General features: G+C 53.1%; 7 protein-coding genes across 7 annotated transcripts; 1 reads left to right on the top strand and 6 right to left on the bottom strand.

Moving 5' to 3' along the window:
* Positions 1 to 3,125: 3,125 nt before the first annotated feature.
* RHO25_010537 (uncharacterized protein) lies at positions 3,126 to 3,914 on the bottom strand (the record flags this gene model as incomplete). The annotated part of the gene is made up of 4 exons (XM_023602557.2): positions 3,126 to 3,188; positions 3,240 to 3,466; positions 3,525 to 3,661; positions 3,715 to 3,914. The coding sequence occupies 4 exons, from the start codon at positions 3,912 to 3,914 to the stop codon at positions 3,126 to 3,128; spliced, it is 627 nt and encodes a 208-aa protein (XP_023451579.1).
* Positions 3,915 to 5,627: 1,713 nt separating this feature from the next.
* Positions 5,628 to 6,746, bottom strand: KAE1 (putative tRNA threonylcarbamoyladenosine biosynthesis protein kae1; the record flags this gene model as incomplete). Its single annotated transcript, XM_023602556.2, has 1 exon — positions 5,628 to 6,746. One exon carries the CDS (start codon positions 6,744 to 6,746, stop codon positions 5,628 to 5,630), a length of 1,119 nt encoding a protein of 372 aa, XP_023451578.1.
* A 339-nt stretch (positions 6,747 to 7,085) lies between these two features.
* RHO25_010539 (uncharacterized protein) lies at positions 7,086 to 9,107 on the top strand (the record flags this gene model as incomplete). Its single annotated transcript, XM_065603300.1, has 5 exons — positions 7,086 to 7,113; positions 7,163 to 7,466; positions 7,656 to 7,714; positions 7,767 to 8,856; positions 8,906 to 9,107. 5 exons carry the CDS (start codon positions 7,086 to 7,088, stop codon positions 9,105 to 9,107), a joined length of 1,683 nt encoding a protein of 560 aa, XP_065459372.1.
* A 397-nt stretch (positions 9,108 to 9,504) lies between these two features.
* RHO25_010540 (uncharacterized protein) lies at positions 9,505 to 10,264 on the bottom strand (the record flags this gene model as incomplete). The annotated part of the gene is made up of 2 exons (XM_023602554.2): positions 9,505 to 10,152; positions 10,208 to 10,264. The coding sequence occupies 2 exons, from the start codon at positions 10,262 to 10,264 to the stop codon at positions 9,505 to 9,507; spliced, it is 705 nt and encodes a 234-aa protein (XP_023451576.1).
* A 311-nt stretch (positions 10,265 to 10,575) lies between these two features.
* Positions 10,576 to 11,952, bottom strand: RHO25_010541 (uncharacterized protein; the record flags this gene model as incomplete). Its single annotated transcript, XM_023602553.1, has 1 exon — positions 10,576 to 11,952. The coding sequence occupies one exon, from the start codon at positions 11,950 to 11,952 to the stop codon at positions 10,576 to 10,578; it is 1,377 nt and encodes a 458-aa protein (XP_023451575.1).
* A 587-nt stretch (positions 11,953 to 12,539) lies between these two features.
* Positions 12,540 to 17,140, bottom strand: RHO25_010542 (uncharacterized protein; the record flags this gene model as incomplete). The annotated part of the gene is made up of 2 exons (XM_023602552.2): positions 12,540 to 13,919; positions 13,973 to 17,140. The coding sequence occupies 2 exons, from the start codon at positions 17,138 to 17,140 to the stop codon at positions 12,540 to 12,542; spliced, it is 4,548 nt and encodes a 1,515-aa protein (XP_023451574.1).
* Positions 17,141 to 18,566: 1,426 nt separating this feature from the next.
* On the bottom strand, positions 18,567 to 20,144 carry RHO25_010543 (uncharacterized protein; the record flags this gene model as incomplete). Its single annotated transcript, XM_023602551.2, has 2 exons — positions 18,567 to 19,681; positions 19,751 to 20,144. The coding sequence occupies 2 exons, from the start codon at positions 20,142 to 20,144 to the stop codon at positions 18,567 to 18,569; spliced, it is 1,509 nt and encodes a 502-aa protein (XP_023451024.1).
* Positions 20,145 to 20,698: the final 554 nt, after the last annotated feature.

The following is a 20,698-nucleotide window of genomic DNA, read 5'->3' on the forward strand; positions in this document are numbered from 1 at the left end:
CTCTCCGACACTTCCCTCCGCGAGAGAATCGACATATATAAGCGGTATGTTCGTTCATCCTCTCGATGATGGTCATCAAATGCTCAGTTCACCATCGCCTTCCACCCAACGACGTTCTACCCGATCAACCAACATGAAGCCTACTCTTATGCTCGTAGCCCTTGCGGCGATTGCCAACGGAGCTTCCATCCCTAAAGACCAATATGACCCCTCTGCTGCCCATCTGCAAGTGTCCGGTCAGTTTCAACCTTCTTTTTCAACGCAAAAGCACAAGCTAAATTCTGCTCACACAATAGCCGGAGATCCTCATCATCAGTCACCAGATCAACCAACTCGTCATCAAGACAATCCGACTGCTGCTGGTCGAACCAAACAAATCCAACCCCGAGTTACTCAAGACCCATACGGGCCGGAGCCCAAAGATTCGGATATCCTGACAGCAGAATACGTAGACGGCATAAGATACGTGTCCTATGGAGCTTTGCAGAGAAACTCCGTTCCATGCTCTCGTAGGGGAGCTAGCTATTACAATTGCAAACAAAGTGGGCAGGCGAACACATATGGACGTGGCTGTAATCAGAATAAAAAGTGTAGGAGTAGCCGTCGTTAGTAGGATTGAATAAGATGAGAATTGCACGAGGATGAGGGAGTCTTTGACCGACGGGCGTGAAGGAGTTCGTAGATGTAGCACCCGCCAGCTAGCTCTGCGAACCGGAGATGTCTTGTTAGGGCCGATCTTTCACATACGTGCCTTCCATTGCGAGCGATACTGCGAGAGAAGGAGGCCGATATGATGCACTCTCCGTAGACTAGAGACCAATTGATCGGCTCTCAGAGTTCGTGCACTCTGAGGCACGCTGGAGTTGTGGTGATCTCAAGGCTGAGACTCGTGTGGATTGACAGAGTCAACCAAAGACTCGTCACATAGCTCCAGATATCGTGACCTTATTCTCAAGGCGCATCATTCTTGCAGATGCCTTACACTGCAAGCGACCGGAATAGATAGTACGAGATCTGTCCCGAAGGACGATGCATCACTTGCAAACGAGGAGTAACTCTTATTGCTCTCCGATTTTTGAAATGTGGAAATCTTCAGACTTGGGCCACTCCGGTTGCTGAGAGTTAAATGCAGTGGCAGAGAACGATAAGTGCATCAGTTGGCTCCAAGATTTAAGAACTTTTTGTCGTGAGCAATCGCTTCTGCGAGTGCCTTTCGTTGCGAACGATTGGGCGAGAAATAGTCCTGTATAACGATGAATGAGCTTCAGAAACGGAGTAGACTTCATCGCTCTCCTGCTCTCCAATGTAAAGCACATCTGTGCTGTAATGATACGGTGGCTGAGATTTGAATGAAGTAGCGGAGTCAATTGAGTCCATTAGTTCGCTCTGAATTTCGGAGATGTATTGTCAAGAGCGATCTTGCCATGCACTTGCTTTCGGTTCTGTGAGATCGGGCGGGAATGCAGCATTTGACTCAAAAGAAGGAAGTGTCATGTAGAAAAATAGAACGTGAACCTTGTCCCGCTTCACCTGTCTCTGGAACTTCGGCGCCGAATCACACAAGAGTTGTCATCATTTGGCGGCTGAAGGCTTTGGCAATGCAGCAGAGAGTGAAGAGTCCGTCAGCTCGCTCTACGGACCTGAAGATGCGTCCTTGCTAGCTTGTGCACGCACGTGTCTTCTGTTATGAGCAATAGTCGGAAACAACCGGCAGGACCATTCGTAATGTGGAAAGAAGGAGTGGTCTTGTTTCAGTTTTCTCTACTTCTTATTTCCTAGATACGAACTATAGCAGCTTTGTTACAGTTTGGTTGCAGAGAATGTAGTTAAGCGGCAGAGTCACTCGACTGCTTCAGCTTACTCTGCCAGTCCGAAGATGTATTCGTGAAGGCAATCGGTCGAACTGGCGCCTTGAAAGCTGCGCGACTGGGTGAGAACACAGGTATTCAGCCCGCGGCTTCGTCTAGCTCTTATTTCTCGAGTGTGGAGTACTGTGGAGTTATTGCCATAGTGTGGCTGAGAACTGTAGTCAAGTAATAGAGTTAATTGGCTTTTTCACTTTACTCCCCGATCTAAAGGTACGTTCTCGAGGGCAATAGGTTGCATAAGTGCCTTTCGATTATGCTCGAAAAGACGAGCATGTAAAAAAGACGAGCATGTAAGCATTTACTGAGCACATCCGCGTAGTTCAGATTTCTCGAGCGTGAAACACGTTAGCAATATAGTCAGTCGGCGGCCGAGAGTCCGTTTAAAAAAAAAAGAAGCAGTTGAATGTTTCACTTCACTCAGCCGATCCGAAGATACGTTCTCGAGGGCAAGAGCCTACACGAGTGGCCTCTATGACACCCGCAAGGCCGAGAGCGTAAGCATTCAGCCCAGAAACCCACTTATCTTGCATTTCACGAGTGCGAAGCACCGAGGTAATATGGCGATTTGGCAGCCGACAGTCCTTTCAAAGCAGCAAAAACACTCGACTTTTTCACCTCGCTCTGCATATCTGAAGGCACTTTGTCAGGGCCGATGCTTCACACTAGTTCCTCGCATTGTTCGAGTAAAGGAGAGAATAGAAGAATTCAGCTAGGAAACTCGTCTATTTCAGATTTCTCGAGTGCAAATGACCTTGACATTTTTATGGTTCCGCGGCTGAGTGACAATGTGAGGTAATAGAATCAATTGACTCCTTCAGCTCGCTCAGCAATCCGCAAGGACGTCGCCGAGGGCAATCATTCACACGCATGCCTTCCATCGTGCACAAACGGGCGAAACCGCCATGCGGGCCCGTTTCATATCGCTTCACTTCACCAAAATTCGTCCTCGAAACCTCAAAATACGTGACAATGACACACAACTGAAGGAATTTTCTCGTAATTTCTCGTTCATTTCGTAGCTATTCTAGCATCTGACACTTCCTCGTAGCACCCAATCAAGACCACGCTTGCTGGAATGCGTATCGTGTCCTCAGAGTCATATACTTTTCGTAGCCAATTCTCAGCTCATTTCAGTGCTCATAGCACGCGCAAGATGTCTCGTCCACCAGCAATCTATCTACTCGCGATGCGCCAAGGAGCGTTGATGGAGTGGCCGGAGGGGAGGGAAGGAAGAAAGGAAGGAGAGGCGACAGAGACCTACTCCTCCTCGCCAGGAGCGTCCTCCTCGCCGTCGGCGGCGGCCTCGGACTTGACGGGAGCCTATGTCATGTCAGTAGCTGTGCTGAATATGTATTGGACCATGAAACTTACCTCCTCAGTGCCGTTCTCCTCGCCGTTGACAGCAGCCTTCTTCTTGCGTGGCTCGGCCGGAGCCTTCTTGGTTAGAGAGCCGTCGCCGTCGACAGCGTTCTTCTTGCCTGGCGTCTTCGCCTTCTTCGAAGACGTGCCCTCGCCGCCGTCGGCGCCGTCCTCGTCGTCGGCATCCTTCTTAGTGCGCTTCTTGGAGGGCGTCTTTGATGGCGTCTTCGGAGTCTTGGCTGTGGCAAAGTGTCAGTCGAGTATGAAGTAGTGATTGGGTGCTGCGACGCGACGTACCAGCAGCGCCCTCCTCGCTGTCAGGATTGTTGGCGGCCAGCTTCTTCTTGAGTGCGCCCCACTGGTTCTGGGCGGTCTTCTTCGTATTGAAGCCACCAAGCTTCATGAAGGTGTCCATGTCAATGTCTGGTGGGCCACTTAAAGGGGGTGTCAGCAGAGTGTAACGTGACAGGGTTCGATGGGGACGGACCTCTTGAGGGAGCCCATAGCGGCGAGGATGAGCTTCTGCTCGCGCATGTTGAACAACTCGCTGTCACCGTTTGGGGCGCCGGAAGCCTCAGACATGATGGCGGGTGTTGGGTGGTGAGAGTGGGTGGTTGCTGTGAAGGGCAAGTCAGTCAGTGTGCGGTCGCGGGTGACGGCGGAGTTGTCGAGCTTCGATGAGGGCATCTTACAAGTAGAGGGATGTGTTGATGTGTAATGGTTTGATGTTGTGGTTGTTGTAGCGGTCGAAAAGCTCGATGGTGCGAGTTTGTGACTGTGTGAGGGAAGAAAAGGGATAGGGCGGGAAGGGAAGAAAGGCGGGACCCAGGCCCCCAAACAAACGCACCATCAGAGCTGCCTTCCCATTGGCTCCTATTTTACTGCGCAACTCCTGGCCTGTTTGATTGTGGGAATCAATCAAATCGGCAGTGAAGCTCCCTGAAGATTGTGCAGCCTCTGGCCCAGCCATTGGGAACTATTGTCGTCACCAGTGCATGGGCGTTCCCGCCATCAACGGTACGCGCATGGGAGGGCTGCTGCTGCCTATCTCTCAGCGTAGGTGCACGCATGCTGGAGTTTGCAACAACTCTTCTAGCCTCCAGACCTCCTATTGTTGGTACCGCCAGCCCTGGGCACTCTATGCCACGACCGAACGAGAGATCCTGCAGAGCGCGCTCCCGAAAACAGCTTGGACATTCGCGGATTCCCTTTCCTGGCCACGCAAAAGCTCGACCGTACGAGTTCTCGCCACAGTTGAAGATTTAGCAAGGCGCCCGATGGCCGCCATGCCAGTCAAGTGAAGGAGACCGTTGGGCAGCTGCAGACCTTCCTTCCGCATCGCAAGGCGTGCTGAGGATCAAGCGAAGGGGCATCGTGTGATCGCTGGCGATGCCGAAGCCGCCTGTTGAGGCCGAGGAGAAGCTCTGCGGTGGCAGCGGAAAGGGAGAGACGGTTCTGGTTCACACTCGAGGCAAGCATGAGCAGCACTTGACCTGGAGGGCATTCGATCGATATTGGGGAAGAGCCTCGTCGTACGGATTACTTCGTTGCCAGCGATGCAGCTCACAAAGCTCAAGACCTACCCTTTGCGCTCATCTAGGAGCGAGGAGCTTAGCATATCGCACTGCCTCCCGGACAGTGGTGGCTCCTACACAAGTACGAGTGGCAACATTGATGTGCCCATCGTCCTTCGACTTCCTGATGAGGCCCGATACAGATAGCTGAAGAGGTAGGCGGGAGCAGCTACGTCCTTGCATCGCCGCCTGACCATCAGCAGTGCATCCTCTGCAAAGATGCACGCAGCAGACGTGGACGTGAGGAGCCCGAGAAACTTGCTTCTTCACTCAAAACTCGCTGCCCAAGAACACAGCATCTTGCACTGCGATTGGACATGCGCAACCTGGCCTGGGAACATCTCCCAGCGGAAAGCTGCTGCACATGCCGTCGTTGATCAGGTTCTCCATGGTGAAGGTGTTGTCAAGCTGCTCATGGCGATGCTGCTCGATGGGAGAGAACCTGGACTTTGCATATGCTTGTTCAATGCGGCGTTGTCTGCGACCGCTCGATGAAAGGCTTGCGAGCGTTGGTAGGACTGGCCGTCTGCACCATGTTGAACGGCAACGAGAAGCCGACGGGCATGCTGGTGGGATCTTGCTGAGCGACCATGCCTGCACTTGTGGTGTGTCGTAGCAAGATACTTGTGCGATGTCTGGAGCACCAAGGCGGATGAGGGTGGAAGCCCTCTTGACAAGAGTTGACCTGTGAACAGCTGGGTGTTGAGGCTTTACTTTACTGGAGTGAGGCAGTTTCGCCGTTGCAAGATTGCATGTGTCCGTGCGGAACCGTTGGGATGCGAAGTGACGGAAATCATCGAATATCACTTCGCGAGCCAGGATTATTTCAATCACGCCAATTGATCAGGACCTCGTCAGTTCTGAAGCGCTGCGTGCACATGGTCTCCTCCAACTTCGTCCGGAAGCCCATCTCATAGGCCAGCAGACCGGCGTGAGCGATCATGATGCCGTTGTCAATGCAGAAGCGCTCATCAGTGGCAAAGACACTGCCTCCGCGCTCACTTGCCATGATTCCCATCATCTCTTGCAGACGAATGTTGCAGCCCACGCCACCAACAATGAGGACTTGTGCGCTGCCAACGTGCGCCATCGCTCTTTCTGTGATCTCGACCAGCATGGCAAAGACAGTCTCTTGCAGCGTGAAGCACAGATCCTCTCGTGTGATCAGCTCTCCACTCTCTTCGTCCTTCCAGTCTTTCCCCAATCGGTGTGCCATCTCCTCTACCTTGGCAAGTATACCACTGAAGCTCACATCCATGCCCTTCACTGCATACGGGAGCTCCAGCAAGACCTTGCCCTTCTTCGCCAGCTGCTCAATATTGTAACCTGGAGCCGGATCGTTTGGAATCTCGAGCACTCGCGCGAATCGGTCTAGACAGTTGCCAACAGCGATGTCAAGTGCTTCCCCGAAGATCCTGTACCTTTGCGCAGAGTATGCGATAACCTGGGTATTGCCACCCGACACGTACAACACCACAGGATTCTGAGCGCCCGTAATCGCGCGGCCCATCTCAACATGACCTACACAGTGGTTGACACCAACCAGAGGCTTGCCCCAGAGCTGGCTTAGCATTCTGGCAGCGATAGCAACGCTTGACAGAGGAGCACCCATGCCAGGTCCTTGGGTAAAGCATATACAGTCAATGTCCTCAATCTGCACGCCGGCCTGCTTGATAGCCTGCTTGACCAGCCTGACCACCCATCGTCGATGATGAGCTGCTGTGTCCTTGGGCAGGAAGCCTGTACCAGGAGGAGAGTTGAAGGTATGTCTTAGGTTCGAGAGGATCTGCACAGGCTGAGAATCGACCTGTTTTCTCAGGCCATCGTCCGAATGCGCGCTGTCGTGAGGCGATGGCGGAGAAGACAGGGTGGAGGAGTTTGGATGCAGTATCACTCCCACTCCAAGCTTGTTGGCGGAGCCCTCCAGGCCGAGAGCGATAGGCATGGTGAGTGAATGGCTTTGTATCTCTTGAGCCTCGACTCATCAATCTTTCATGTGAAGAGCGATAGTGCGGGACCCGGCCGCTGACGCGCCAAGACATATGACGAAGACCTGGTTTGGACTGCGCCTCGACTCGTGTCGACAACATTCAATGCTGGCGGAACAGCAAGCAACACCGTACACACTCACCGCCACCACTCACTCCGCCCTCACTACCCTCTCCTCCCCTTGACCTTCTTCTTCTCACTTTGACCGCTGAGGCGGCTGCAGCACTTTCCGCGTCGCCGCGGCGCCCAAACCCCGAACACCTCTTTCCGAACACGAGCGAACAACTCAGCCAACATGTCGTGGAGCGGCTTCAAGAAGAATGGTACGGACTGGCACACAATATGGCTGAAGATTGGCTAAACGGTTTCCAGTCTCGCGTGGGACTACCACTTTGATGATGAAGACGGGCCACGTCGAGCGCACGACCGACCGCGAGTTTGAAGTCGAAGAGCGCCGGTATCGTACACTCGAATCCGCTTCTTTGCGCCTGCAAAAGGAAGCCAAAGGCTACCTTGACAGCTTGCGCGCCATGACTGCTAGCCAGATGCGAATCGCCGAAACCATCGACGCTTTTTACGGAGACAGCGGCGCCACGGACGGCGTAAGCAGGAGTTACAAGCAGGCGGTTGAAGATCTCGACGCCGAGACTGTCAAAGCGCTTGATGGGCCTTACAGGTGTGTCGCTCAAGATCCACGTCTTCTGGCTGCGGTCTTCAACGAGGACACCGGCGTCTACGACTACCATGTCGCAGAGGAGATTGAGAGGGAACTCAATTTCAACGCTGGGAACAGGAGGAATTTTACCAGAGACGTGCATTCAAAAAAGGTTAAGAAAGAAGATAAGCTCATTGAGTTTTGTTACAGAACTACCGTGCTGGAGCCCATCAATCGCTTTTGCGCATACTTCCCCGACATCAACGAATGTGAGTAGCCCCTCGAGTCAACGAAGCCAAACATGCACTAATTCTGTCTCAGGCATCAAGAAGCGAAACCACAAAATGCTCGACTACGATGCCATGCGCAGCAAAGTCAAGAAGCTGGTGGAGAAACCTGACAAAGATCCCTCCAAGCTTCCACGCACGGAGAAGGAAACTGAAATGGTAATGTCTGCTTTCGATTCTGTTCGCGGCAGTCGTCAGTTCCCCGACGACTTTGCCGCTTCGCATGACGTTATGATGTCTCCACCACCGCAAGCGCTTGATGGGCTCAAGCACGAGAAGAGGGTTGCGCGGATTCAGGCCGACGAGGAAGCTGCTCTGGGGAGTGTGGGTATTCGGCGGCGCTCAAGTGTGATGAGGCGCGTTTCGCGGGCTAGCACATTGATCAAGAACACGGTTTTGGACGTGGCCTTCGGCTCACCGATCGGAGATTGTCCCCCACCGCGACAGGGACCGAGTGATCCTCATTTCCCGCTGCGGAGTCCTGCCATGAACAAGACGCCACCTTCGACCCTCCGACACTCTGGCCACTTTGACACTCTGCCAGTCGTGCGCGAGGCGTCAAAGGAAGCCTTCAATCTCAGTGGGCAGCTTACTCCCACCCGTCACAGCCGCCTCAGTCCTAACATGCAGCGCGTCCTCGCCACCACTCCAAAGCGCCACACGAGCATGCCACTGCAGAGCTCTCGCGAGTCCAAGGCACTCTCGCCATTACAGCTCTTTACCTTGACCCGCCGAGACTCGTTCTCTTCGAGTGCCCCAAGCAGCAAAGATACCAAGAGAAGTTCTTCCATCTCGATCAGCTCGCGTAAGGACACTGAGAGAAGTGCTTCTGCTCAGTCGGGCCGAAGCGTCTCAACATGCGGTGGCAGCTCAGAGAGCACACGTCCGCTCATTTCGCGCGCGAAGAGCCTGGGGCATAAGACAGGCGACGACACCGCGAAGCCGAAGCTGCGAGTTTCCGTGCCCACGCCCTTCTTTCAACCTTCGGAGCTGGAAGACATCATGGCGCCATTTCGGCAAAAGTTCGCCGAAGAGCAAGCTGACTTGATGGAACAGGCGAAAGCGGCGTACGAACAGCTGAACCAACAGTTGACCGACGAGTTACCGCAATTGATAGACCTTCGGTGAGTGCAATAAGTGCTGGGCCGAGCTGGCGTACTGACTTGAAGACAGCGTACCTTACCTCGATCCGTCTTTCGAAGCTCTGGTCAAGATTCAGCTACGATTCTGTGCCGAGGCCTACAGTCGCATGGCACAAGTTCAACAGTACCTCGACGCTTCAACACGCGACCAGTATGCAAGTGGAGATCTCGATGCTCGTGTGGAAGATGTGCTAGGGCAGATACGCGAGCTCAGCATTGCAGGCACGGTTTAGTCGGAGTCTTTCAAGGCAGCGAATGTCGTCAGTTCAGACGAATAGATGCACCGAGGAGGTAATGACACGTATGAGTATTGCATGATAGCATGGAGACGCGCGGTGTCTGCGACCTACAAAACCGCGGCCAAAAATTTGCATTGCGAGCACTTTCAGTAGCGGCAATGCATAAGAAAAATACCAAATACTGGCTGTCCAGCCCATTCTCAATCGTACACCAGATCGGCGTACACCATATCGCTGAACGCTATGCAACGCTCGCCGACAATGAGAACTCGAGTCATGGCAGGCAGCCAGCGAGCGGAGAAAGATGCCCTACAGTGGTCAATTAAGCAGTAGGAACGCGCGAGTGCCACGAGTTCAGTTCACGAAGTGGCCTACATATTGTCCACACTCTTCAACTCGTCCCCGGCATCAACCCACTCCCCCTCACCTCCTTCTGCCTCTCCGCATTCCCCTCCAACCCAACCAACTGCTTCGGATCCCCCGGAATCACCATCTCAAACAAACTCTCCTCTCTCACAACCGTATACTGATGATACCCACACCTCGCAATCGGCATCGCCTTCCCCAAATCCACCATCCCATCCGTCAGCACACTCTCATCAATATGCACGCCAATAACCCTTCCAATCACAACATCCACACTCCCCATTGGCGGATTACCCGGTAAGCGTAAAGTACTATAATACTGACACTCGAATTTAATCGGACTGGCTTTTACCATGGGACAATCGATGAGATCTGCTTGTTGTTTTTCGAGATTTGCTTTTTGGAATTCGTCGACGGAGGGGGTGAGCCATTCTGCTGAGGCGTTTACGGCTTCGCGGAGGGACCAGGTTGCCATGTTCCAGCAGAAATAACCTGTGGATTCGACGTTGTTGACTGTGTCTTTGCGGTTGTTGTTCAGGTCTTGGTTGGCGGAGAACATTACGTAGGGAGGGTCGAAGGTTAGATTGTTGAATTGGGAGTAGGGCGCTAGGTTGTCGATTCCTTGGGGGGAGCGCGTGGAGATCCAGCCGATGGGGCGGGGGGTCACGCAGGACTGGAGTCTTGTGGTGAGCTTTGGGTGTGTTGATAGAGGTCTGATTTGAGCTTACTTTAAATGGGTCTCTGGGGAGGCCATGAGAGGTTTTGCCTGGTTCATAGAATACCATCTTGCGTCCTCGGTCTTGTTGTTTGACTGTCTGCTTGAAGTTGTGTTCACGCGAAGCTTCGTAAATATGTTGAAGGTGGGTGAAGTGACTAGGTACGAATACGGTACCGAAATCGGCACTTCTCTCGGCAAGGATCAGCGACTTCAACAAAAGAAGCTGGTCATGGGAGTGTTGATGTGGATGAGAACACCTGAAGCTTACAGTATACTGACATTGTCAGGGGAGACAATTTCGACATCGTTCTCGTCTCGGACTGGTCCCGCAAGCGAGTACGCTACGTATCCTCCCATCACAAATGCTGAAACTTCATACTACGGACTCAGCTCGATAGCATTCTCAATGTTCGAGCCCTGTTGCATGGACTGCCGTTCTTCAGTTTGAAGTCGCACTCTAATCCACGCTCCAAACGCTGCCCACATCTCACCGCCAGGTACCGTGCTCCATGTATCGCAGAACCTCAATAGAGCTTCATACCTCTCCCCCCGCTTCGCAACACCTCCAGTAGCTTCTAAAAGCTTTGCCAGATCTACCGGACACAAGTACGGAGGCTGCGCTCCATCCTCGCTCAGCCCCGCCGTGCCTTGCATCAGACAAGCATAGTAGACACAATGATCCATTCCAACACAATGCCCAAGCTCATGCGCTGCAGTCTTGCACACGCGAGAGAACCACAGGCCGTACATGTATGCGGCTGACGTTTTTGCAGGTTTCAAATTCGCCACATAAGCGGCAACGGCAGCGTCCATCGCTGAGTCGGCTGGAAATTGCCTCCGAGCTCTCGACTTCCTTGCAGGCAGCTCGAGGGGCTCACCACTACAGCAAGCGTTCACAAATGCTTGGCAGTGACTCGCCGGCCAGACGTGCTCAGTCTCAATCTCCTGGACTTTGTCCAGCACAGGATTGTATCGCGAGCTGGTGACAACGGCTACACGGCTTCCGCCATAAGCCCTACCGCAGCAGAAATCATCCGGTTCATCCTCGTACAGGTCATGGTCAACAGCCATCAAGATTGCATGCGCATCAGCTGGCAGCATAGCAATCGCAGCGTCCAGAAGATCGTTGAGGTTCAGCTGTCCGGTGAACAAATCATCTTTCGAAGGACGATGGCGAATACCGATGACTTCTTTCCCGATATTGAGACCAATTCGTTCGCGCTCATTGTTCTTCTGCTTTTTACCAGAAGCTTTCTCCCAAGACACGAACTCCAGCTGTGGTCCGTCATACATCTTGACTTCAAGGGGGTGATAGAAAGCTTGAAGATACTCCAGCAAATCTGTAGCTCGCGGTGAAGATAGCCCTCCCGGCTTGGGTCTGGCCTGAGCAACACCCTTTTTAGCATTCTGCAGCTGCGGCACAGCCCATTCTCGAGCGTGTTCGACCTCGGCTGCATATTCTGGATGAGGAACAAGGTAAATAGTACGCCTGTTGGTTTTCGCCGCGACTCTTCCCTTCAAACGACGCCAGGAGTCCAAACTCTGCGGCTTGTATTTTGGATCGAAAGAGAGCTCGTCACCAGGTAATACCAATGATGCCGGAAAGTGCGATGCCTTTACTGATGTTGGTGAAGCGTTGTTGGACTTGCCGTGAGCAGCATGCGTTCTGCTAAGCTCGTTCTGTCTCTCGAAACCAGCTTCGTTTGCATGCGGAGAGGGCTCGAATGTGAGAATATCATGGTTGCAAGTAGGCATTGCGGCTGAGGTAGGAGGAGAATGGAACAAAAGAATACTTGTGACCCGGCTCACCTATATGTATGTTTTGACATACTTCCGCCCAGGCTAAACTAGTGTCTGGGCGACAGTGGCAAGAAGCTCGATTCTGCTGCAGACGTTTGACGTCCTCGGTCTGCCATCTTGATGTGTGGTGAGTCAGTTGATGATGGAGGGACGCGTCGAAGTCAAGTGCAGTCGACGCGTTGGGGTCGAGTTGCTGCCTGGGAGACGTCGCATGCCAATCGGCAAGAGCCGCCGCTAGCTCATGTACTTTTTTTTTTTTTTTTTTTTTTGGATCGATCCCGCAACCGGTTCAGATCCAGTAGAGGGCACCACCAACCACTTGTAAGAAACCAAGCTCAGACCAAGTTCCACACACACACAATCGTAACATTTCGGATTCTCCTATCTTCGTGACATTCTTGCATGTCCGGCTGATACCTCTACTCAAGACAACGGTTCTGGAAATGCACCCGCGCCCGTCTATTATCCTATTATGCAATGCAAAAAAACCTTTTTGTCCAACGCCGCGCTTCTTGACCAACTTGTAACTACGCAGAATCCTTCTATCGCCTGTTGAAATTCAAGTACCTGCTGCCAATGAACAGCAAGATCAAGTTGCTGCCAATGAAAGCACACAAGATGCCCAAATCTCGCCAGCGGTTGTCGAATGAGATGCCAAGTGGCTCATAGAATTGGTCGCCGACACTGTATGCGCAGTAGCCGCAATCAGAAGTAGAGTTGTCGACAATGTAGCCAGGGCCTCCAGCGCTGAAGAAATTTGACATGTACTCGCCACACGTCTGGCCCTCAGGTGCAGTGAATCGATTCAGCTCCACGTCGGTACAGACGACTCGCTTCTGGTGCAGCTCGGTAGACACGAGACCCGCAATGAGTCGCGTGAATGGATCGAGCTCGTACAGCCATGCTCGCCAAAATCCTGGAATTTGAGGTTTGGGCACAGTGACACCGCAGAACAGGGCGAAGATGATAATGAGGAACGGGTTGAGCAGCACAGCAATGAATGTGCTGGGCGTTAGAGCAGAAACCATCTGACCAAGAGTGACCGAGAAGAATTCGGTGACGAGGATCATGAGGAAGTTGTATCCTGCTCTGCTGGACTGTGAGCTGAACCCAGGGATGTAGTAGAGTGGCAGGAAGAAGCCAACAGCACAGATAATGCTGTATGGGATTTCGGCGAGGACCATCGACAGGGCGAACGGAAGCTGCTTGTAGGTCTTACTGGCGGCTTCGCGATAGTAGATCAGGCGACTGAGATCGTACTTGGGCTCGACCTGTGCCAGAATGAGCGCAGGCAAGACGGTGACCTGGAAGATAATGAACACTCGGTATTGCAGTGAAGTCCGGGATTCGTCGAGTTGCAAGAACATGAGACCAGTGAGGAGGGCAATAATGACGTGGTTGAAAAGACGTGTAAAGCCGTAGTTAGGGGAACGCCAGAAAGACTTGTGCGTGCGAATCTGCACGGTCTTGATCTGGTGCCAGAGCGGTGTGGCGAATTCCTTTTGATGGACAGGCGGCTGGGATCCGACTTCTTCAATACGTTGCTTCTTGATACGGGTGATTTCTTCCTTGGTGGCTGCAAGCTCTTCCGAATCGCGCCAGATCTCGCCCCAGTCCTTGTCGCCGATGCGAGCAGCTTGACCAGCACCGATTGCATCCAGCATCCATTCAGCAGGGTTGGCGTTGGGTGGGCAGTCAGCTCCATACTTGTGAAAGTAGCTTCGCAGAACACTTGCGTCTTTGCCGATGTCGCCGAAGTAAACAGTTTCGCCTCCGCGCTGTAAAAGCAGGAGACGGTCGAAGTTTTCGAAGAGGGATGCATTCGGTTGATGGATTGTACACAGAATGGCCTGTCCGGCTCCGGCGAGCTTACGCAAGAATCGCACAATGTTGAAAGCGGACTGAGAGTCAAGACCGGAAGTCTGTAGAGCAATGTCAGTAAACGGTCGTGGGTAGATGCAAATGTCAAACTTACAGGCTCGTCAAGGAAGAGAAGCAGTTCGGGCTTCGCGGCCAGTTCGACACCGATAGTGACACGTTTTCGTTGTTCGACTGCAAGGCCAGCTTCAGGGCTGCCGATAATGGCATCGGCGATATCCTCCATTTCGAGTAAAGCGATGATTTCCTCCACGTATGCATACTTCTCTTCTTGCGGTGTCTCGTATGGTTGTCGAAGGACTGCTGAGAATCGAAGAGCCTCACGCACAGTCTGAGTACCCTCATGAACATCGAGTTGTTCGGCGTAAGAGGTACCTCTCTGGAAAGCTGTACCAGGAGGCTTGCCGTCAATGAGCTTGTCACCAGTGATGACACCAATATTCTTTCGTGATGCAAGGACATCGAGCAGAGTCGTCTTCCCGGCTCCGGAAGCACCCATCAAGGCAGTGAGCTGACCTGGTTTCACGTAGCCGAAGACGTTCTTGAGCAATCGCAGCTGACCAGACGGAACGGGAACATCATAGCACAGCTCTTCCCAGGTGAGGACGGCCTTGGATTCGATCTTGAGATCAGACCCACCAGCCTCTCCTTCCTTTCGGCTACGCTTCTTACGCTTTTCAGCCAGAGCTTCGTTCAACTGCTTGCGCTCCTTGTCTTCCTTGGCGTAAAATGTAATGGTCTTGCCTCCAGCTCCCCACTTGATGTATTCACCAAGGAAGGCGTTGGAGATCAAGAACGCGGTGACGAGAACGACAATGATGCCCCAGTTACGCCACAGGTCCTTAGGTGAGTACGAGAAGGCAGTCTCGATATAGCTCGTGCCAGAGACAGATGCTGATCCTGGGGTGCTACCAGCGAGTGTGCAAGTCTGGTGCGCAATATCGCCGTATCCTGGACCATTTGGAATCAAAGAAGTGCCGTCGCATTCCAAGTTGAGTCTCTCGAACTCGTTCATCATCATAGCAGAGAAGCCCAAGCCAAGCGCATTGATGTAGAAGATCCAAGAGAGCCAGACTTGCTGACTTTGGTATTGAATCAAATAGCCCGAAGTCAGAACAAACAAGGTGATGATCGTAGCCGCAAACTTGATAGCACTGTCGAAGTCAGGACACAGACAACCAACTGTTCTGAAAAACAGAGTGATCGCCAGGTAGCCGGTGATGATGATCAAGTAGAAGGTGAAAAAGGCTCCCGCATCGTACACCAGGCCACACATGAAATAGACCATGATGGAAAAGACCATGATCTGTGCAGCCGCGAATGCAACATCCACCAATATTTGAGCAATCCAGAGCGCAGAAGGTCGATGGAAAGTGTAAGCGCGATGTTTGTTGACAATAGTTCGACCCATCATGACACCCGCAAGTTCACCAAAAGCCTGGAAACAGTTGAAGAGAAGTGCGATGAATAGAACACCACCACGAGTGAAAGCACCCGCGCTGCTCTTAGGTTGCTGAAGCCAGACAGTACCAATGACGATGGCGATGACAATCGATGTGATCCAAGAGACGACGAGAGAGAATCGATCCTGCCACTTCAGGATGAACTGGCGCTTCATGAGTGCCCACACCTGTAAGTAGAACGGAATCGAGTAGACGGATTTCTGAGGTGCATGACGCTTGCCCTGCTGGATGGCGGTCTTGAAGTCTTCGTAGACATGCTGCTCCTCCTTGACACGCGCGCGCCATGCGGCCATCTCTTCGTCCCGCAATGTAGCGTATTTAGACTTTTCGAAGGCTTCTACGAGCTCGTCAGGGGTGGAAGGAACGTTCGAAGCGCTACGCCCAGTGGCATATTCGCGCTCGAACTCGTCTGTGCAACCAGTCAAATAGTCCGGGGTTGTCTGTCTAGGCTTTTCCAGGAAACCGAGACTCTCGAAATACGACCTGGCCTCCTTAGCGGGACCAAAGAAGACTTGGCGACCTTCAGCAATAACCATGACCTTGTCGAACTGCGAGTAAATGTTCTCAGACGCCTGGTAGAGCGAGACGAAAGTAGTCGTGTGGTAGATGTCGGTCATGATGCACAAAGACTTGGCATAATCCAGAGCAGTAGAAGCATCCAGACCTCTGGTACTGTTGTCGTGCGAGCAAACGCTACCACCGGTGATCATCATTTCTGCGATCGAAACGCGCTTACGTTCTCCTCCTGAGATACCACGCACGAACGGATTACCGACAATCGTATTCTTCGTGTGTTCGATGTTGAACATCCGCAACAGCATATCAACGACTTTGTCCTTGAACTGCGCCGCGCTGATACCACCAGGTCTCTTGCCAGGAACCTTGGTCTCCAAAGCAAAGCCCAGCGTCTGTCCCACAGTAAGAGTCGGATGATGGACATCATCTTCCTCACAATAGACCGCTTCTCCACGATATCGCTTTTCGAACTCTTTCGCGGAGAAAGGTCCATACTGAACTTCACCATCTATCCCGGTGTAACCGTAGCGTTGATTGGCGATAACTTTCAGGAACGAGGTACATCCAGACCCCGGTTTGCCGAGAACAAGGACCATTTCGCCCGGCTTGACCACGCCCTTGAAATTCTGCAGGATGTTGACTTCCTTGCCTTTGCCTCCCAATCCAGCAAGTCCCATAAGGTACTTGATGGGGAAAAAGAAGAAACCCGTAAAGGCATCGGGAAAGGTCTGCACGAAGATCTTGCTACCGCCCATACCTTTGACGGTGAGGCCATCCCAGATCACGCCAATGGCCTTGTGTTTGATTCCGCTCTCTTCTTCCAGACGCTTATTGCCTCTCAATGTATCTTCCAGATCAAATGGCTCCTCTTCTGTAGTCGATGGCGACACAGCCTTCTCCAGATCTTTTGCGCCATTCTTCTCGCTCCTTCTGCTTTGTGTACGCGACAATCGACTCTTCGATATGCGGCTCGTGCTACTCAACTCGCGTTGGAGCTCGGCAAAATCGCTGTGGGCGCGTTGTACATCAACGCCATACGCTACCGGTCTCTCGACCGACTCTCGGCGTTCTTCTTCCTCGGACGTGTCTCTCTGGGTGGCAAGGGTATCCCGGTCGATATCGCGTCTGGTCTCGATGGCTTCGGTAGCGAAACCGGCCTCATGATCTTTCTCGCTGGTCTGAATGTGCGACGATGGGTTTTCTGCGTTTTCTGTCTGTGTGAAGCCATGGCCGCCGTGTGTTTGTCCTGGGTGATCGAGGTGGAGCTTTTGCTCGACGGAGTCCATGGTGTCGTTCGGCAGCAGCCGTGTCAACCCTACGGTCAAGGAAAGCGCAACGCGCTCCAATGACAGCGTTTGGGAAGGGACGTCAGCCCAGTTGTGGCGAGACTCGTGGTGCTATCTCCAAACAAAGGTGGGTATCATCTCCAACTTATAAACACACGCCGAGTGAACGAGACTAGTGGGGAACGAACAACGGAGGCGAAGAGCGAAAGAATGTGGAAAAAGGATTCGAGACATTTGTTTACCCACTTCAGATGGTTGATTACTACCAACATACCCACACACCGCAGGTCCGCAGGTCCGCACCCCGTGTAGTGGAGTCGGCGGCGTCCAGAAAATGGACAAGCGCCAGCAGATCTGTATGATTCATCCATTTTTCGCGAGGCACAAAGCCTGCAAGGCGCCATCTCGTCGTCTGCTGCGCGAAGGCTGAGAAGCTCGCGAGGAGCTGCCAGCGCCGCCGCCGCGCCGGATGCTAACTAGGGCTTTGCGAAATGCCGAAGCCGTCGGCCGTCGTCTTGCCTCAAAGCAGCAACTCGACCTCCACCGATCTCTGGCCTGAGTCGCGTTCTTCGGCCTATCCTCGACTAGAGGAGCGGCTCCCTGTCAGTACCCGTCGCTTGGTCGCATCTTCGAGAAATAATATCGAACGTTGAAGAGCACGGGGCGGAGAGTCTCGCTGGCTCGTACGGGACCGAAAGTTGTTTTTCTTGCCCGATGCTTCGATGGCAGCTCTCCGCGGTGGGATTGGGTAGTGACACGTCGATACCGAACAATGGTCACCAGGTTCTATGCCATAGGGTTCGAGTACGATCTGGCGATGCATTGTCCACTTTGTGCTATGATTATGCATACATAACATGGTTGAATTTCTACTATCAATCCTTTCCCCACCCGGGTATCATTATGTGATTGCTTCGTGGCTCGAACCGCGCTGCACTGCCCAACGCCACACTCTGTGCGCCGTGTCACAGAAATACGCGTATCCAGACCAGATAGGCGGACTTCCCTGTCCTTGCCTGCAGAGATGCCAAGCCGGCCTTTGATGCCTTGCAAACCTGCTGTGATCTTGTGCAGACCTCGCAGGTGGTATGTATTGTCACTACTGTGACTATGCTAGGCATCCATCACACTGCCAGCGCTGCTATACTTCGGCGTGACTGCAGATCGTGGTATAAGCAACAATCAAAGGCGTTGCCAGTGAATGCACCTCTTCCCTGCATTTGTAAGCAAGAGTGGTATGCATCGTGCATCCCCATATGCCACACATCCAAGCTTTCGTTAGTGGAGAGCTACTGTATCGCGGAGCGCGAGTGAAGGGGCCATTCGCACGTGTCAGGATGATTCAGCGGCGATTAAGTGTCCCGTACCACTCGAGGTCCGGAGTTAAATGTCTGCTCCGGCCGAAACGTTTTCTCTCCTGCAGCTCTCAAGACTTTTCCATGTCTGAGCGTTGAGATGCGTGTGGAGCCTCGCCCATTTCCTGATCCTGGTCGACATTGTCGCTTCTGCCAACGCGCATCAGCCATTGCTCTGCAGAGTCCAATGTCGCTTTTAGGACACCGCTGACTTGGCTCATGACTTCCAGACCCTCGCCAGCGAAGTCAATCATGCGTCTTGCGTTTCGACTGGTCTCTGAAGCAACTGCTTGCTGCCTCGACACAATCTGCCAGCGTTCTGGAAGCGACATGAGCTGTCGGCGGACAAATTCTTTCGCGTTTTCGGGAAGCACTCCACCAGTATAGGCGGATACCGACTGCACGACCACATGTAGCTTCTTCATAATCTCATCGCAAACGCTCTGTATTTGCTCAGCCAAGTGTCGGGCTTGTTCATTTTGCTCCGGTGTGGAAGGGCGTTGTCCCTTTTCGAGAATGGCACCGTCGTTTGCATCCTGCTGCGCACGAGTGCTTTCGTACTTCTCGAGGCAAATCTGGAGTGCTCTGCTGAGTTGTTGCACACCAGAAGCTGCGTCTCGGAGCAATGTCAGGCAAATCCTAAGACTGTTGCGTGACGTGTAGCTGAGCGCCACGGATAAACCTCCGGTGGTCACCCAGAACTGTGAACTCCAGCTCCGCGTATGGGGCGGACGCATTGGGCTTGCCTCCTCGCGATACGAAGGGGGTCTGCTCGTTGTGTAAGGTGGCAGTTGAGCCTCCGGGCGAGGCGGCCTTTCGATGTCACCGTTCGCTAGGGCTACGTCTTGCTTTGCCGCAGACACATTCGCAACATCTCCTGGCCTGCGGGATTCCAAATAACGTCGAACGCCAGCATCGATACCAGTAATTCCACCAACCGAACTCGCAACATTGATAGTGTTCCGTTCCATTAAGTTGGCAGCACCCTGAACAATGCGTGGAGTGAAGCCCTTTGTTGTCGAGTATGCTGCCAGAGAGGTCTTCACGGCTCCACCGACCCAAGGGTGGGCCTGCGCTATGAGCTCCAGAATAGGCTCGGGGTCTTCCCTATATTCGGGGTGTCCAATGCCATTCGAGCTAGCGTTAGACACGTGCCTGCTTTGGCCTCTCGAGCCACGACTGTATTCTAGTCCATTGTCAGTATGTGGCCATTTGACTGAAGAAGCGTTCAAATGTGTGTGCAGTGAATACCCACCTGGATTACCCAACCCTGACAATGCTTCAGCCGCGTCGCGGACATCTGGATCTTCCATCGACACCACACTTGTCGCACGCCCATTTCTGTCGTCCATGCTCATTACGCTTGAAGTGCCCACTGGACTTGTCATGGAGACGTCTGTTCCTCGCTCGCCAAGCGAGTTGCGACCAGGATCGATGCGCGGCAGGCTTCGCACTGACTGCGGTGATTGTGGATGCGCACTGTGTCGCGGCGCAGACATGTGCTCAAACTCCGGCGACAGCACTGTTTTGAGGTCTGGTAGTCGGACATCGCTGGGTGATCGAATCTCGTGTCTCGGTACGGCGGGCCATTCGACGCTCTCTGGCGACCGTGAGAGCACGCTCGGCGGTCTGTCTTTGAGGGCCTCCATGATGGCGCATAGGGCGCTGTCAGCTCGTATCGACGTAGAGTGTCCGGGAGTCGTGTGTCAATGCCGTCGCAGACATGGACAGAAAAATGCACCGCGAGGTGAAGTGATTGTAGACGTTACTCACGCCCAAGATGAATCGCAAGTGTGGGAAACGCTCGGACGGGTCCTGTGAGATCACGGTCACATGCGAATAACGGAAAGGTATCCCTGCCTAGTAGCGGCACCGAGCTTTGTTTTTGTCCAATTAAAAGTCGTACCTCCTAGTGAAGGAAGCATGTGAAGGCGATGTTTTTCATCATAGCCGTCTCCCAACCTCGCTGACACGTGCTTTGATAACAATCGCATGCATAGCCCGACCCACCCGCAGCAGATATTTCCTGATCTCGCCGAAGGTGCTTAACCTGTTGGGCTCGCAATGGCACACGCGACTTCGGAGTTATACAGTAGTGTACCTGCCAGAGTACACGGCAGACAGGGCGAGCTCCAGCTTTTCGCCAGCTTGCCAGGACCTCTTGCACAAGCCGTTCGGAACGTCTGCCGCGGGGCGAGGCCGT

Source organism: Cercospora beticola, chromosome 7, assembly GCF_033473495.1.
Source record: "Cercospora beticola chromosome 7, complete sequence".
NCBI classification, from domain to species: domain Eukaryota; kingdom Fungi; phylum Ascomycota; class Dothideomycetes; order Mycosphaerellales; family Mycosphaerellaceae; genus Cercospora; species Cercospora beticola.